The 17,545-nt window shown below is 40.4% G+C and overlaps 1 protein-coding gene across 2 annotated transcripts in view; it reads left to right on the top strand.

Moving 5' to 3' along the window:
• The window catches only part of micu1 (mitochondrial calcium uptake 1), a 202,469-nt gene that overhangs the window by 98,095 nt on the left and 86,829 nt on the right, over positions 1 to 17,545 (top strand). For both annotated transcript variants that reach the window (XR_010004610.1, XM_008106670.3), the window contains exons 7-8: positions 5,061 to 5,143; positions 17,012 to 17,209. Coding sequence is in view for 1 of the 2 variants with exons in the window: in XM_008106670.3 (XP_008104877.1) it covers positions 5,061 to 5,143; positions 17,012 to 17,209 (281 nt within the window). In the remaining variant the exon portion in view is untranslated. The remainder of the gene's footprint in view (positions 1 to 5,060; positions 5,144 to 17,011; positions 17,210 to 17,545) is intronic.

The following is a 17,545-nucleotide window of genomic DNA, read 5'->3' on the forward strand; positions in this document are numbered from 1 at the left end:
CTGATTGGTATTGCCACTTGCTACCACAATGAACCATTCCTCTGTAGTCGTGCTTTTTTATCTAATTGGGCCATGACTACACTTGTAGGAGGATTAGAGCCCACTGGTTTCATTCTGTGATAGGTGAATGCCACCTTAGGTCTTCCCAGAATGTGATATGCAGCATCAACTTTATATTTGATTATGGTGGAGAAAACACTGCTTCTTAACTTGTGGGTCCTGACTCCAAATGGGGTGGCCTTAATTTTGGGTTCATGAAAAAATTAGCAACAATATAAGGTTTCTGAACACTGTCCATTTACACAAATCTGTTAACGACTATGTGCAGTGATTACAGTGGACTCTGCAGAAGATGTTCCAGGTGTATTCCACTAAAAGGAAATTCAGCCTGTTTTGCAAGCAAATGCTGATTCATTATTAGTAAATGATTGATTGTTACACCTATCTTATATACCTTTATACCTGGGGTCCAAAAAGCACAACTTGTGGAGAAGGTTCACTGGTGGTAATAATTTACCCAGGTGTGGGCAAACCCAGGCCCGTGGGATGCATGCGGATCCTTGGGTTCCTTCCTCCGGACTTCCCCTGTCTCCCCGTCCTCCCCATGCTGATAGGAGGGCTGGGGCAGTAAAACACGGCTGCCTAGGGCTCTCCCAGAAACCCTGGGCAGCCGCGTGTGAAACCCCCCTTCCTCAACCCCCTCAGCCTCTTCCCCGTGCCAACTGCCCAGCCCAGCATGTAGCCCCCATGCAAAAAGTTTGTCCTGATGTAACCTCTCTGGACAGAGGCCTTGAGAGTGAAGGTTGCAAGCGTATCAGATAGGCTGGGGAAGGTCGGTGCCAAGTTGGGCTTTTCAGTGCATCTTCCGAAGTCTGGCACTAGCATTGACTACTGGTACACAGGTCCACTGGTGTTGGCTTTGTAAATCAAGGGCTCAGAAAAAGGACTACATACTTAAGAGGGAGCTACATAATTCTTATAGATAAGAATTGATTGTTCTGTTAGCCCCAGCTTTTGCCAACCTAGGTAAAGGTAAAGGTTTTCCCTTGACATTAAGTCTAATCGTGTCCGACTCTGAGGGTTGGTGCTTATCTCCATTTCTAAGCTGAAGAGCCAGCGTTATCCATAGACACCTCCAAGGTCATGTGGCTGGTATGACTGCATGTAGTGCCATTACCTTCCCGCCAGAGCAGTACCTATTGATCTACTCACATTTGCATGTTTTTGAACTGCTAGATTGGCAGAAGCTGGGGCTAATGGTGAGAGATCACTCTGCTCTCCAGATTCGAACCATCAGCCTTTCAGTCAGCAAGTTCAGCAGCTCAGCGGTTTAACCCACTGCGCCACCGGGGGCTCCTTCATATCGAACTGCCAACGTTGCAGTTTGAAAACATGCAAATATGAGTTGATCAATAGATACCGCTTTGGCAGGAAGTTGACGACGCTCCATGCAGTCATGCCAGCCACATAGCCTTGGAGGTGTCTATGGACAACACCAGCTCTTCAGTTTAGAAATTGAGATGAGCACGAGCTCCCAGAGAGGAACACGGTTAAATTTAAATGTCAGGGGGGAAACCTTTACCTTTTTTTTTACTCCTCATACATATAAACTAATATTTTGCTGTGACTGAAAATTCTAGAAGAATCTGCAAATACATTTTGTTTAATACTAGTGTGTATTTGTGTGTGTATGTTTCAGAAGAAAATGCCACAATCTGCAATAATAGTTTTTTTATGACCCATTAACTGGATTTCACTTTTCTACATTTACTGTGCATTTCCATTAGCTTCAAATCAAATGAGGGAACATGAGCTAATTTGCTATGGTTTCACATAATGACACTTATTTTGAATAAATACATAATGTAGAACGGTGATGATTTTGCAGGCATTAATTAAAAATAGTAGGAATTATAGTATAATGGCAAATATTTAAGGAAGATTGTATTTTCTACCTTCTGAAGCAAGACTGATTATGCTAGAGGCAAATTAGACTTGTCATTTTCCTTGAAGGGGTAGCAACATATTTCACTCAAATGGACTCAGGTTTTGAAATGCCCTATATAAATATTAAGGCTTACTTAAAATTCCCCGGTTGGTTTATTTGAAGATATCCAGATGGTAACCCTAAAGCAAAGATTGCGTACTTGAGCTACAGTTGGTTAGGGAATACAACTAAAATTTTCCATGTGAAATTGGACAGCAAACAGAATGTTAGTGGGTACAGAACTTTCTTCTTCTTAGATATTCCCTGGCAAAGAAAATCATGGTGCAGACATTACAAAGTAGGTGTAGATGTCTGCTATCTTAGGCCTCTGCCGTACAGCTGAATAAAATCCCAGATTATCTGCTTTGAACTGGAATATGTGGCAGTGTGGACTCAGATATATCATAGTTCAAAACAGATATTGTGGAATTTTATGCCTTGACAGTGGGAACTGTCGCTGTTTGTGATGGCGGGAGTCAGGATTTTTACAAAGGCCCATAGTATTACGTTTCAAGCCATTGCTTGAAACATAATGCTACAGGCCTTTGTAAAGATTCACCCAGCTTCCCCATTAGAGTAAATGCTTTGTATTCAACTGATAATAAATTGGGTTTAAAAAAAATGCAAGACTTTTGGTGGCTTGATATGTAACACTAAAATGGATTTTTGGAATTTTTCTTACAGCAAACATAGCAGAAATGTTTGCTGTCAGTAGGGTCCTCCCCAATAAGATTTCTCCCCACTCCCATGAAGTGTCCCTTCAGTCCCCAGTTTTTAGCATTGCATAGAGTGTGATATTTTAAATTACCCACACCTAGAACACCTTTAATCACTTTTTTCTGCCTCCCCCTTTTTTGGATGCCTACAAACTTTTCTAAAGGGTCAGCTGAGCTTTTCGGTTACTACAACGCTAGAAATGTGGGGACTCGAAGAAAAATCATAGAAGACAGAATTTGTATTGATGGGCAATGCCTTCACCACAACTACTTCTGCCTTTTGCTGTTATCTGTCTAAGCCAAGCATGGGCAAAGTTTTTTTTTACTTTGGGGCCAGGAGTGACAGGATGGCCAGGCACACACTACTCACTCCATCCTTATGCTGGAGGAAAGCGAGATACATGGCAATCTTCCTTCTGATCCTCCCACAATCCTCGAGCTGTCCTCTTGGCATGATGCTAGGAAGAGAGTGAGACAGGTGGCGGTGGAGATTGCGCCAAAGGGCTCTCAGCTGCCGCATGCCTTCCTCGAGCCATCCTACCATCATAAGGATGGGACCGCTCTCACCGTCCTTATGCTGGGATGAGTGTGAGAGACACAGTATCTGAGAGTGCTCCAGAGGGCTCTCAGCTGCTGCGTGCCTTCCTCCCCTGTCTTTTTGGCAGAAGGACACGGCAGCTTATGCCAAGAGGACAGGAAAAATTATGGGGGGGGGGGGCTGAAAGAAGCACCCAGAGGGCTGCATCTGGTCCCCGGGCCTTAGTTTGTCTATGCCTGGTCTAAGCCCATGACAAATATGGGGGAGGTGGTCACTTAATGATATTTATAGAAGGAGGTCACATAGTCCATCCATACTGTATGGATAAAATTAGAATAATTAGTTTGCAGTGAATTACCATTCGTGGCAACCAGTATGATGTAGTGCTTTGAACATTGGACTATAATTCTGGAGACCAGGATTTGGATGCTTCCATGGCCATCAGGGCCGGTCCAACATGGAGGCCAAAGTAAGCGCCCGCTTGTGGCCCATTGTCCCCAGGGGCGCTGTCAAGGTGCCCCCGTGGCGGCGGGGACCATCGGCTCACTCACCGCTGAACAAGAAAGGTCTTGCTCTTCTCGCGAGGTCTCACGAGAAGAGTGAGGCCTTCCTGGAGGCCTTCCTCTTTCCGCGGCGAGCAAGCTCTCCAGCAGCTGGAGAGCGCACACGCCGCCTGGAAGGTGGACCCATGCCTTCTGGGCAGCCTGCGCACTTCGCCCGCAGCCACAGCCACTGCCGCCGGTATGTCGGGGGGGGGGGGCAATTTCGGGGGGGGGCACGGCTACTAGGTTCGCCTACTAGGTTAAATTACCTAGGTCCGCCTCTGATGGCCATGAAAACCCTCTAGTCATAAGCAACCTACTTTCTCTCAGTCTCAGAGAAAGGCAAAAACAAACTACCTATCAAAAGATCTTGCCAAGGAAACCTTTAATAGGTTCACTTTAGGGTTGTCATACGTTGGAAGGGTTTATTTTCCAGAAGACTGGGATGCATCATCTGAAATGCCTAGTTGTCCCATGGGTGGACCTCAGAAACTAAGAGGACTCTTCCATTCCCTCTCTAGTTTTTCTTGACTTCTGAGATAGTTGTTTAGCTGCTGCCAGTAGTTGCGAGTAAAATGTTTTATTCGAGGTTATGAGAAATGGAAGTGCACTGAGCTGTGTGTTCTTGTTTCTATGCCTTTTTCTGTGTTGTATGCTAACATGTATGTATACACATGGATATGTAGGTCCCCGCAATGATAATCAATGGAATTATATTTTGATGCCTAGTACACAAGCTTGTAATGCTTGTTAACATTCATGCTTATAATCTCGATGTCCAGTTCCTATATTTTCTATCCTTCTTCTCCCGTTACTGGAGAACCTGAACTGGAGTACCTGTTGTTGACAACACTGTGAACCACCCAGAGTCCCCTTCGGGGTTGAGAAGGGCGATAAATAAATATCGCAAATAAATAAATACCTTTCCAGTTTAGTTATATGCCATTATCCTGGCTGCCTGTTTTTCATCTTATTCATTTTTCCTGTTTGTGGGGATTGTGACAAATATTGTTCATTATTTAGACCATTATATAAAAAGAGTGTTCTTAGTCCAGGAGAGAGTAGCACATCCTATGTGAACCATGATGGAAATTAGTGTAGAATGATATGTGTTAATGAAAATATTTGTTGGTACAAAGTGAATTTGTTTTTCGAAAATATTGCATTTCTTTAAAAGAAAGGTTTTGTACTGATAATATTCATAGATCAAATGTGTTATGTTTCCTTATTATTTTATTACATATGTTCATCTCTCTAATGTATTTCTTTCCATACAGCTCCTCAGAGGAACTTTGAAATCGCTTTCAAGATGTTTGATCTAAATGGTGATGGAGAAGTGGATATGGAAGAGTTTGAACAGGCAAGTCCTCCCCTTCCCCGTCCCCCTGAAGCCTTGTCATATAAGTAAATATTTGTTTGTTGTTAGTCTAATTTCCTCTTCTCCTTCTGATGTTTATGCATAATATTCTGCTATTAAGAGCCCATACTTCATCTGTGTGACTCTATCTTTGTAAATACAGAAAAGTTGAGTGCATGTTTTCCATTTTGTTTGAGTACAACTCTGGATACCAGGGCTTGAAGTTCTGCTTGGTTGTGGAAACCCACTGAGTGACCCTGGCAACTCACACTTTCTCAGCCTCAAAGGAAAACAAAAATAAAGATTAGAGCTGTTCACAACAAGTCTTTCTGCAACCCTTTCTGCAGATAAGCAGTATGAAAGTCTTTCACTGGTAAAAAACATACACATGTGTGTTAGCCCCAGTTTGAAAATGTGATTGTTTGAAATAGCCCAAGCAATTTGAAAGTTCCTCAAAGTAAAATATAAAGTATCTGGAAGTTAGAGTTTGGCAAGTAATATTTTTCAGATCATTCAATATTCTTGAAAAGAGTTTACTCCTAGAGAGAATCTGGGGACCCTACAGCCAACACAAATATAGATATTGTATATGTTTGTGTATAAGTCAAGGGCAGGTTTGGGGGCCAAAAGTATTGATTATGCTTTGATCTATGGTTAAGTCAAAGTTAGGCACATCATTTCCATTTAAAAATGCTTGGAGGGAACATGCTTAGGAAGAGCTAAAGTGGAGGGGAGGGTCTGTTTATTTGAGGAGTCATAATTAGGGGAGACCGATAGGTACTGCTTTGGCAGGAAGGTAATGGTGCCCCATGCAGTCATGCCGGCCACATGACCTTAGAGGTGTCTATGGACAACGTCGCCTCTTCGGCTTAGAAATGGAGATGAGCACCAATCCCCAGAGTCGGACACGACTAGACTTAATGTCAGGGGGAAACCTTTACCTTTACTAATTAAGGAAGAAGGTGCAAATACAGAAGAGGAAAGAATATATATAAAGAAGAAGAATGTGGCATGGGGAAAAGAGCAGGGAAAGAGGCATGTGTTTTCTAAACTTTTTCCAAGTGAAGCCCATATAGAGCATGTTTCCTGTTGTCTAATTGAAAGGTTATTATGGTTATTAGGGTTCCCAGAACTCAGCTGCTTTTTAATCCACACATGAGGAATCTCAGAGCATTCCCTTGGAAAACGTGTATGTTATGTGTGCACATGAATATACATATTTGTGTACATGTGCTTTCCTTGATTAGACTATGGGTTGCAAACTGTGCTTGATTCCTGTTGATGCTAAATATAGCCTTCTCTTGGTTACACATGTTAGCATTGTAATCTCAAGGCCTGGGGTGGCATTAAGAAGACAAACGTAAAGACAGCATATTATCTGAAAACACAGAAATGTTGGACCACTGTAACAACCACCATGTCAGACTACACAGAGAAGCCATTGAAATCCACAAACATGTGGACACAGAACAGAAGAAACCATGAAAATGAACAAAATTTGGCTACTCTAAAATCAGAATGGTAAATAAAGAACAACACTCTGAAAACAGGGGAATTCTGGACATGAATCAATAAGGGCCAACTAACACCTCCGAACAAGGGATTCCCCCTGGCAGGAAGAAACCAGGCCTTGAAGCTGGCAAGGCCATTAATGCTCTTCAACGTGATTAATTACAACATTCACACTGGCCTCCAACAGACAAAAGAGTTTTTTTCTCCCACCCTGGACCTTCCGCAGATATATAAACCTCCCTTGCTTATTTTTCCAATATGCTTCACAACCTCTGAGGATGCCTGCCGTAGATGTAGGCAAAACATCAGAAGAGAATGCTTCTGGAACATGGCCATACAGCCCCGAAAACTCACAACAACCCAAATAAATGATAGATCAGCAAAGATAGATCTGATCTCCTGCAAATAATCTAACTCTTCCCACTTAATATCTTGTTTCTGGCTTCAATCCTGTCAACCTTTGCTATTTGATTTAGTTATTACAGAGAGAGATCGCTCAGTGATTGACACAATATCCAGTAAACAAAAAACTCCACTGCTTTCTAATGCCATGGGCAAATTGCCAACCAAGCCAAACCTTTACTTTTTCTTATGCCTCGAGAAAAAATGCAATGTATTTTGTTTTCAGTGTGAAAATGTTTGGTTTTTCTTAAAATGCAATTTCCACATCAGAATGTCTAAAGAACTATGAAACAAGTTTTTTAAAAAAATACTTGTAAATGAAAAAAAAATCCCCAAAGTCCAGATTGAAAAAGGCAGGGATAGAAGGGGAAATAAAGTCATTTATGGAGAATGGAGAAGTAGTAAAGTTGGCTGCAGGTCAAAATACTACAGCCAGAGGTAATACATTCAAAGAGGGGAAATAAAAGAAGTTGCATGTCATTTGTCTCTATTACTGCTAAAAATAGGTTTGCAAGAAACAAGATCATATTGTATTATTTGCAATTTAAGCAGGTTTGCAGTTGAGTGGAGTTTCATTTGTTTTTGAAAAAATGAACAATTCACAGTGTACTTAAAAGCAAATAAAGTGTGCACAATTCAATTTGAATTAGTATGACTGTACATTTTATTTTTTAAAAAAATATGTTGAGTGTTGTGTATTCTAGCCTAGTCTCTGTAGACTGTGGTAATCCTGGAACAATCCACAAAGAGAATAGGAGACAGATGTGGGGGAAAACAGTTATTTTAAAAGCAAGAATTGGCTATCATTATACTGCGAGGAAAAGCCACCATACAGTAGAGGCTTGAGTATTCTTCTACAACTGGAGACCAAAATTTGAATCCTTATTTGGCCATAGAAACCTACTGGGTGCCACTGGGCAAGTCATATTTCCTCAACCTCGCAAACAAAAATAAGCATAACTGGCGAAGAGAAGCCAATTTTTATTCACATATGTCATAACAAACTGCAGATAGCAGAGACCAACCATGGCCTTTTGAAGTGAAGTATACATATGGATTCAGGTATGTTACAGGGATTATCACAAATATGGGCAGATGTATGTATGTAGTAAGATCACTTTTTTTCTGAAACATACATGTGTATACCTTCAAATCACTTGTCAATTTATGGGTTCCCCATTGTTACTGAAATCAGGTTATTTGCCACCAAGGGACAGTGTAGGTCTGTTGTCTAGCACACCATGCTACTTTGAAAGCCAGGAAAAACATGACTGGGTTTGAAGGCATAGCAGAGGTTTTTATTCACCTGGCCAGATGGATGACAAAACAGTGTATAGTGTTCCCTCACTGATCGCTGGGGTTAGGTTCCAGGACCACCCGCAATAAGTGAAAATCCGCAAAGTAGGGACGCTATATTTATTTTAATATTTATACAATATTTTAGTAGTTACACACTATTTTATTTATTTATTTCCATCATTTCTATCCCGCCCTTCTCACCCGAAGGGACTCAGGGCGGCTTACAAAACTGGCAGAATTCGATGCCAATATACAACAATACAAAATAATAAAACATAAGCAATTAAAAATCTAAAATAATACAAAATACTTGAGCCATTCATCCACAAAACCTTGTACATAAACCTTAGTCCAGACTGAGTCGAAGCCAATGAAACTTATTCTTTGAACGCTTGCTCGCATAGCCAGATCTTCACTTTCTTTCTAAAACTCAAAAGGGATGGAGCCTGCCGGATGTCACTAGGGAGGGAGTTCCACAGCCAAGGAGCCACCACTGAGAAAGCCCTATCTCTCGTCCCCGCCAGCCTTTAAGTCTTTATCAACCAATAGTGTGTTGATAAATCACCTCCTTCTCCTCCCGTTGCCGGTTGGGCTCCTTTTCTCTCCCTTTGGCTTCTCCTTTCTCCCTTCCTTAGGCTGTAAATTGTAATCTTTTATGATTTATAATAGTATTTTAGAGTTTATTGAAAAACCGCGAAACAGCAAATCCACGAAAAGTGAAGCGCGAAGTAATAAGGGAACACTGTAATGACCAAAAGAACTGACATGCCATCCAGTTAGTAACTAGAGCTGACACTACTCAGCTTCCAAGATCAGATGGGATCTGATGAATTTAGGGCAGTGGTTTACAACCTTTGGTCCTCTAGATTTTTCAGATGTTATTTTCCTTTTTATGAAGTGCAACTTGAAGCATCTTCTCTAGAATCCACTGCGAACACTGTACAACAGAGTCATGTAAATGTCTAAAACTAAGTGACATTCAGAAAACTTTTAATGTTGCCAATTTTTTCAGAACCCCAACATTGAGAGGATCATTTGTGATCAAGCCCCACAGTTTAAGAAGCTTTGATTTAGTAGACAAGAGGATTTAAGATGCTACATGATTCCTGTTCTTTATGTGTGTTTGTAAGCTGGATAGATACATATACATAGAAGCAGATACTATGTTCTTTTTATGTTTCTCTTCAATGTATCTTCAAAAGCAACAAAATAATTACAAGTATTCTACAGAGCAGCACTTTAAGAACTTATCCATTCATCATTAATTTGATCTTGTTACTTTGAACTAGGTCTATGCAAAAGATCACAGCCTAAGAGTGTGTAGCAGAGATTTCCTAATTTTTGATACCTAGTTTGAGTGTTGATTGCCTGAGCCCTGAAATTCATATCATGCTGTGTCCCAGTCAGAGAAAATGCTATGTGACTAGGATGAATAATTTAGGCCTTTATTTTCTCTTTTGGGTTGCTGTTAAACTGAGCAATAATAAGCAGTTAAAAATATAAACTGAATATACAAGTGGATCAAAGTGTAAATAATAAATAAAGGAATTAATGAGGCTCTGTCCATCACTAGATAGGGCCCCACAGTTTGGGACTCATATTTGGTACAATAATATATTTTTTGTTGTTGTCAGTTGCCGTCAAGTCAGCTTTGACTTATGGCAAACCTATGAATGTAAGACCACCAAGAAATCCTGTTACTAACACCCTTGATCAGGTCTGACATTTGGTGTTGGAAATGACAACCCTCTTCAAGCCTTCTCTAGTAATGTTTATCTATGATCCTGTTCTTACTGTTTGTATATATGTTCTGGTATGCAGCTTCCTTTACTCTATGGTTCTTGAGAAGTTGTAAAAGGGACTGCCGACCACATGCTATTCCTCTTTCCCCTTTTGACTATGTAACCTGTTAATAGCTGTTTTGTTATAAGAGAGATGTCCTGGCTGAATGGCACAGAGAATTATCTCAAACATATCTGAAACTGGACTGATAAATTTTGTGCCTGTGTATGCTGAACACATGAAGGTTGTGAGTAAATCAAATATGTTATTTTTATCAAAGTCTACTTCATTTTTAAATCTTGAGTACATGATATAAATAAAGTTGTTTTATGGGAGTGTGTATGTGTATAGGCACTGGAAAACACTTATAAAGCTCTCCTGGCAAATCTCTGTTTTCCTAACAGATTAGAGATAACAGGTTATTCAGTCTTAACAACTGAAACCATTGCCTTACACAATTATATCTGGTTATATATCACAAGAGAAGATTCTACTCTAAAGGGTTTTCAGCTCTTTTCTGAAAGGTCATGTCTTTCTAAAAAGTTATGATCTCCAAATGGTGTTTTCCCAAAGGTTATGAATGCCATTTTCCAAAATTTGGGGTTGTGGCTTCCTTGACTTTATCAATTTATCTCTAATGCAGACTTTCTTCATTTTCTGCAGCCTTCTTTCTACTTTAACAAGAGTTATTATCTTTTCTAATTATTAATTCCATCTCATGATGTGTCCAATGTGAAATATATTCCATGTGGTCATTTGGCTACCAGAAATAGTTTAGGCTTGATTTACTCTTGGACTCATTTAGTGGTTATTTTGGCAGTTTATAGAATTCTGTTTCCAGCACCTTATTACACATGAATTGATTCTCTTCCTGCCAGCTTTCTTCATTATCCAGCTTTCATACCCAGAGATAGCAAATGGGAATGCTAAAAGCACAATCCTGATTTTGTGTCCGTATGTATTCTACAAAAGGCCATGCATAGTCTCAACTATCTGATTAAGGTGTATCAAAATGCTATATAGGATGTATCTACTGTATAACACTACTTTAACAGACATGTATCAATGCTATAGGATCCTGGGACTTATAGTTTGGACAGACACTGGCATTCTCTGACAGAGAAGGCTTATAAAATTTCAACTCCCAAGGATCCATGGTAGTTAAAGTGTCCATGTGCATTAATTCCACAATAGAGATGTACCAGTGTTTTCTTTTTAAAGTGTTTGCTTTCTCTACTTTGAGTTGAAATTGGTTTGAAGGCACATCAACACAACAAGGGCTAAGCAGAAGAATGAACTACCTTTGCAAGAGGTGTTTTTGAACAATGATGACCAGACTTTCAATATTTTGAGTTCTGATCTCAATGTATATAAGTATTTATTCTCCAGTGTTCTAGTTATGACAGCTCCTCTTTTATTTCTTTTTATATAAATTATTATTTTAAAAAAACATTTGGGGGGACCAGGGAAATGCAGTAGCATTGTTAAAGATGATGTTTTCAAAAAGATGATAAATGAAAATGCAAGGCAGATAAACCTGTGTTTTCATTGGGTCTTCCATTTCCAATATTACAATCTCCTCAGATGATTTAATGACATTCAATATCAAAATACACCATTCAAGTTATCACTGGGAGAATATAGCATGGTGTGCCTTTTTAATGAATCTTAAAATCAATGTTATTTGATTATTTAAACCTACCAAGTCTCCATTTGAGTTTCCCTACTATGAAAAAAACAGACTGCAGTCAGTAAAATAGCGGACACGTTTTAGTAGTAGGTGTGTAGCTTTTAGAGTTGGGGCCGAATACTGTTTCTTCTGTTTTTTTTTCGTATATTTGTACTTTCCCATCCATTTAGATGGCACAGAATGGTACAACCCCCTCTGGAATGGAAAGAGCAGTGAAATGGAAAAAAGGGGGGAATGGTGGCCATTTGGTCAGCTGATTTTTTTACACTCTGGCTGTAGGCTCTGGCTGACAGGGCCTACAGCCAAGTGTTGTGCTCAACGCTTGTAGGCCTGGCTCGCAGGGCTTGCAGTTGAGCGCCGAGCACTCAATGCTCATAAGCCCAGGGCCTACAGCCGAGTGCTTGACGCTCGTAGGCCTGGCTCGAAGGGCCTACATTCAAATGCCGAGCACTTGATAATTGTAGGCCCAGCAGGCAGGGCCTACAGCCAGGCATCGGACCTGCTAAAATGTAGACCTTGGTGCTTTGCCTCCTAAGGTCCAATAATCTTCGTTTTTTTCAGACATTGGGTGGAAAAGCTCATTTGTGTAGGTGCCCGTTTTCAGATGCAGCAGCCGGAAACAGAAACGGGACCATTCAAATGGGACAAACAGAAATGGGGAGCAATTCCATACAAATGCATAAGACTAGTACCTTTTCCTTTGGTTAGAGAATAAACATAACTGGCATGTGCATATTGTGAATTGTTCTTCTCTGCAAGCATAATCTTCTGTGTAGACGTTCCCCATCTGGACTGAGCAATTGTGTTTGCCCCATCCCCACACTTTGATAAGCTAATCTTCTGATTACAGATAAGAAGCTATTTTAAAAGTCTGTGGATGTTTTATAAGGGAATGCACTCTCACTTGCAGCACTCTAAGTTTCACAGGGAACAGTTTTTGTTTATGTGCCTTCAAACCAATTCTGTGGGGACTGACCAATGGGGACAGGGCAGAATGTGCATACCTGAAACTGGTTGAACTAGAGCAGAGTGGTAAGATTTACACCTTGCCCAATTATTTTAACTTCCATGCCCTTGGGCCCCCATCTATTAATTATTAAAATGTTGTCACTTCCCAAATTGAAATTGGACCAGAAAGCTTTTCCCACTCTCAAGACAGACAGATTTTTTTTTAAAAAAAAAAATATCACTAGAAGAATAAACTTTAGCTAGGAAAGCTGCTCGGTCACAGAGCGTTTTGCTTTACTACATCTCTTAGAATTCCCCAGCTGCCACAGCTCCTGGCGAAGCTGATATGGATATTCTATGCGTAGTAGTCCCAAAAGGCAACTGATCCAGAGGTTAGTCCTTTCTTGATCTCTGCGATGTCTGTTCATGGTCCTTGAATGGATGTTGAGAGTAGTGTGCTACTCTCAACATCTATTCAGCCTAGTTCATCCATCAAAACTACACTAATGTGTAGTTTTGATGGATGAACTGGGTTGATGGGAGAAGATGATGAACAGTTGTTTTTCAACATGCCTTTTCTTCATATAATAATGCAGATACAACTGAACTTTTAACTTTGCGTTGAGATACTGCTACTTTTCCCTCTTAACTCTGGGAAAGCACAGCCAAAATAATTTGATGTGTTGTCGAAGGCTTTCATGGCTGGGATCACAGGGTTGTTGTATGTTTTCTGGGCTGTATGGCCATGTTCCAGAAGTATTCTCTCCTGACGTTTCGCCCACATCTGTGGCAGGCATCCTCAGAGGTTTTGAGGTACATCAGGAGAGAATACTTCTGGAACATGGCCATACAGCCCGGAAAACATACAACAACCCAAAATAATTTGAAAATACTGTTCAGTTGCTGCAGTTAGTCTACATGAAGCATGGGTTGGATTTTGGATTCACAACATACCCACTGCATCCAACTGTTGTTCTGTGATAGCAGAACATAGGGTTTATTCCAGAACTTTTTGGAAGCTCTCGAGTGATCCCACAACGTTGGAGGTGTAGACAGCTGGATCGGGGTAATCTGGCCTGGCCCAATATCCACACTGCCAACAAATTTGCTGTCGTCTTGTTGCCAGCAAGTAGCTCTCTAAGAGGCTTTTTGGCAATTCCACATTTTTGGTGATGTTATATTGGGTACCAAGCTATGGTACCAGAAATGTGATGTTACCAGGAAGCTTCTGAAAGTGAGCTACTATCTGGCGACAAGGCATCAGTGGCAGCCTCAATTCATCCTCAGCATGGCTCCCTGTTTGGATGGCCAAAAGGCTCCTGAAGTTGCATCAGAGCAAATCTGGAGCCTTTTAAATTGGATTTTCCCCCAGTAAGTTCAGACACAGCCATGGTCTTCCTAGGACAACATCTTCTAAAATAGTCAGTTGGCAAATCCAGCTTAAATCCGCGGGGAGATGGTGGTGGGGTATAAATAAAGTTTTATTATTATTATTAAAGTCATACTTGTGAGGTCATTGCTGGTCTTCCCATACTTTAATCAAAGCATGGTAAATGATCAGTCCACAGTTTCATTCATGAAACAAAGGAGGTTTCATGTACATTTCAAGTGATTGTACTTCTGTGCCTTCAAGTCAACTTCAGTTTACAGTAACCCTGCCCTTGGGAAGAATTATGCTGGCCAACACACATTTTGTTGCCTCAAATGTTAGCCCTGTTTCTGGGTGTATGTGACCTGCTGATTCCAAAAATGGGCCCAGTGTTTCCCTGTTAGTTCAAGGTTTTGAGATACAAAACATACGGTATCTACCAGTTGCATTCTATTCACCTATAGAGAACCATGATAACCATATCTAAGAAATTAGATATGATGTGATCTATCCAATGCAGTTTTCTGAATCAGCACCCCAAATAACTCCAGGAACAGGCCTAAAAATCAAGATGCCAAGACATTTGGGGTGGCCTGTGTTACTTATACAGGGGAGGTTTGCCATTGCCTTTCTCTGTGGCTCAGAGAGGTCACCCGCTGGGCTTTGAATCCTGGTTTCTTGAAGTCCTAATCCATCACTCAGATCACCAGCTTTATTAACATCACTTTTTATATTTTAACTTGCATTTGTAATTGCGCAGATCCAACATGATTAGTGGTTTGAGATTTGTACTGTGACTCTGGAAAGCAGGGTCCAAATCCTTCCCTGCTCAGCCATGGAAACTCAAATAGTGTGATTTTGAGCAGGTTACGTTCTCTCAGGATCGAAGGAAGACAAATGGCAAACTCCCCTTTGGACAAATGTCAGTAAAACCCCATGATACATTTGCAACAATAGCATAAATATGTAAATGCATATATTTGTATGCAGTTCTGTAGTGTGCATCACTGTGAAATCCTTTGAGCCACGATATCCAAGCTTATTTTGTAGGCTGATCAGATGGGAGGAGGCTCATTTGTGCAGCAAAATACAGATATACCTCAGTTTTCCTGGACATTTCACCTTTAACATAAAATTTGATACCAGAGACAGAAATCTTCTGGAGACCACATGTAAACCTATTTCAAATGCATCTAGAGTTGCCCCCCCCCCCGACATTCTTTTTTTAACAATTTCCACATCTCTTATCATTGCCATTCCAGTAGCTAAACGTACATATCTATGATTTTTAGCATGCTGGAGATAGCTGGTGAGGTAGGCTTATTTCTCTTCCACGTCTTTCTGTTTTGCTCTTCCTGCCAATTGAATAAGGGATCCTGGAGGCAGCTGCTGTTTACCTTCCCCGCTGTAGGCTAGCACATACAACTACAGCAGGTTTGACTAGAGTAGAATCCCATTCTTTCCCAATTCATATTTCATTGCATTTTCACTAGACACATGCTGCAAACCAATATTAAAAGTTTGTGATTTTCCATTCCTTTTTCTCTATCTTTCCAATGCCAGTGCTTCTAAAAACTTTTCAACTAAATAGAGGACAAGGAGAAAAAGGAGGCAAGCATAAAAATACTTAGTAAAAAGGAACATCCTTGTCAGAGGCTTTGCTAAGTGAGGCCTCTTCCACACAGCTATATAAAATCTACATTGAAGTGGATTATATGGCAGTGTAGACTCAGATAACCCAGTTCAAAACAGATATTGTGGATTATCGCCTTGATATCCTGGGTTATATGGCTGTGTGGAAGGGCCCTGAGATATTCCTATATGTTCTCTTCCCCACCAATCTAATTTTCACCAATCTAATTTTCAGAAAAAAAGATCTTTTCAATGCCAGCTAGGGTTGCCAGTTTGAAAGAGCCTCCTGATTTGTTCTTGTTGCCAGCACTTTTGTGTGCCCACACTCAGTTCTCACTGGCAAGGCAGTAGTGAAAAGGGGTAGCTGAAAAGTTTGACATTTGGAAAGTAATGAAAGAGTGATATCAGTATCTTATCTTGTTCCACAATCTGTTAGGGATTACATTTTAAAAGGCTCTATTCAACCTGGCTATCCTAGTCAGCCATGGCCATTAGACCAAGATATCAAAAGTGGTTTTACTCAAAATAGTTATACTAGACTATCTGCTATTTTGTTCTACTACTTTTTAATGGTTTATGTTTTTAGCTGGTTTAATTCTTTGATAGTTTTATTTTTGTGTTTTATAAATTTTAACTATGGATTGTTTGTATTTTTAATCTGCTGTATACTGCTTTGAATCCTATACTGGAGAAAAGACAGGATCAAAAGAAATATAAATAATGAATTACTTAAGAGGAGAAGGAGGAGGCCGTCTTCCTTATTTTCACTGGTGGGACACAGAGGCTGATTTCCCCAGTGGACTTCAGTTCTCATTCAGACACATATAGGGAGTTGTGGCTCCTCCAGTATTGAGGTCTCAAGTCACTAAGGGCTTTAAATGTCATCACAATCAATTTGAATTCACAGTGGAATATGTATTCACAGTGGAATATGTATTGGCACCAGTTGCCATTCTTTTAAGACTACCCTTATATAATGTCTGTATGATACTCCAATCATCAGTGTTGCCACTACATTTTGTACTAGCTGCAGCTCCTAAAAATAATGTCAAGAGCAATTCCACATAGAATACATTACAGTAATCTAATCACAAAGTTTTGGGTGTATGAACTACTCTGGGTGGGTTATCTCTATCCAGGAAGGCCATAACTGCCACATCATGGTTTATAAATTATGGTGAAATGTGATACATTGTGCCATGTTACAGCTATTTTTTCTTCTTTTGCAATTGATTAGGTTCAGAGCATCATCCGCTCCCAGACAAGCATGGGTATGCGCCATAGGGACCGTTCAACCACTGGGAACACCTTAAAGACTGGCTTCAACTCTGCATTGACGACATACTTTTTTGGAGCCGATCTGAAGGGCAAACTGACAATCTCCCACTTCCTGGAATTCCAACGCAAACTTCAGCATGACATCCTCAAACTTGAGGTTAGTTATGTGATCTAGAAAGACTTTCTGTATGCTTGGAATTGAGTTGTGTCGATGGATGTGTGTCTCTCTCTGCACACTTTTAAAAAGTAACTTAATGCAGGTGCTTCCATTTAGATTAACAGAACAATATTCAGAATGATGCTGGGAGTAGCATGAATACTTGAATGAGAAATGAAGAGAGAAGGGTTGAAAGTAAGGGTGCATCTACACTGTGGAATTAATGCAGTTTGACAACACTGCATGTCTCAGTGCCAAGGAATCATGCGAGTTGTAGTTTTATAATGCCTTTAGCCTTGTCTGCCAAATTGTGCTGGTGCCTTACAAATTATTCCA

This window comes from Anolis carolinensis, chromosome 3 (assembly GCF_035594765.1).
Source record: "Anolis carolinensis isolate JA03-04 chromosome 3, rAnoCar3.1.pri, whole genome shotgun sequence".
In the NCBI taxonomy this organism is placed as follows: Eukaryota; Metazoa; Chordata; class Lepidosauria; order Squamata; family Dactyloidae; genus Anolis; species Anolis carolinensis.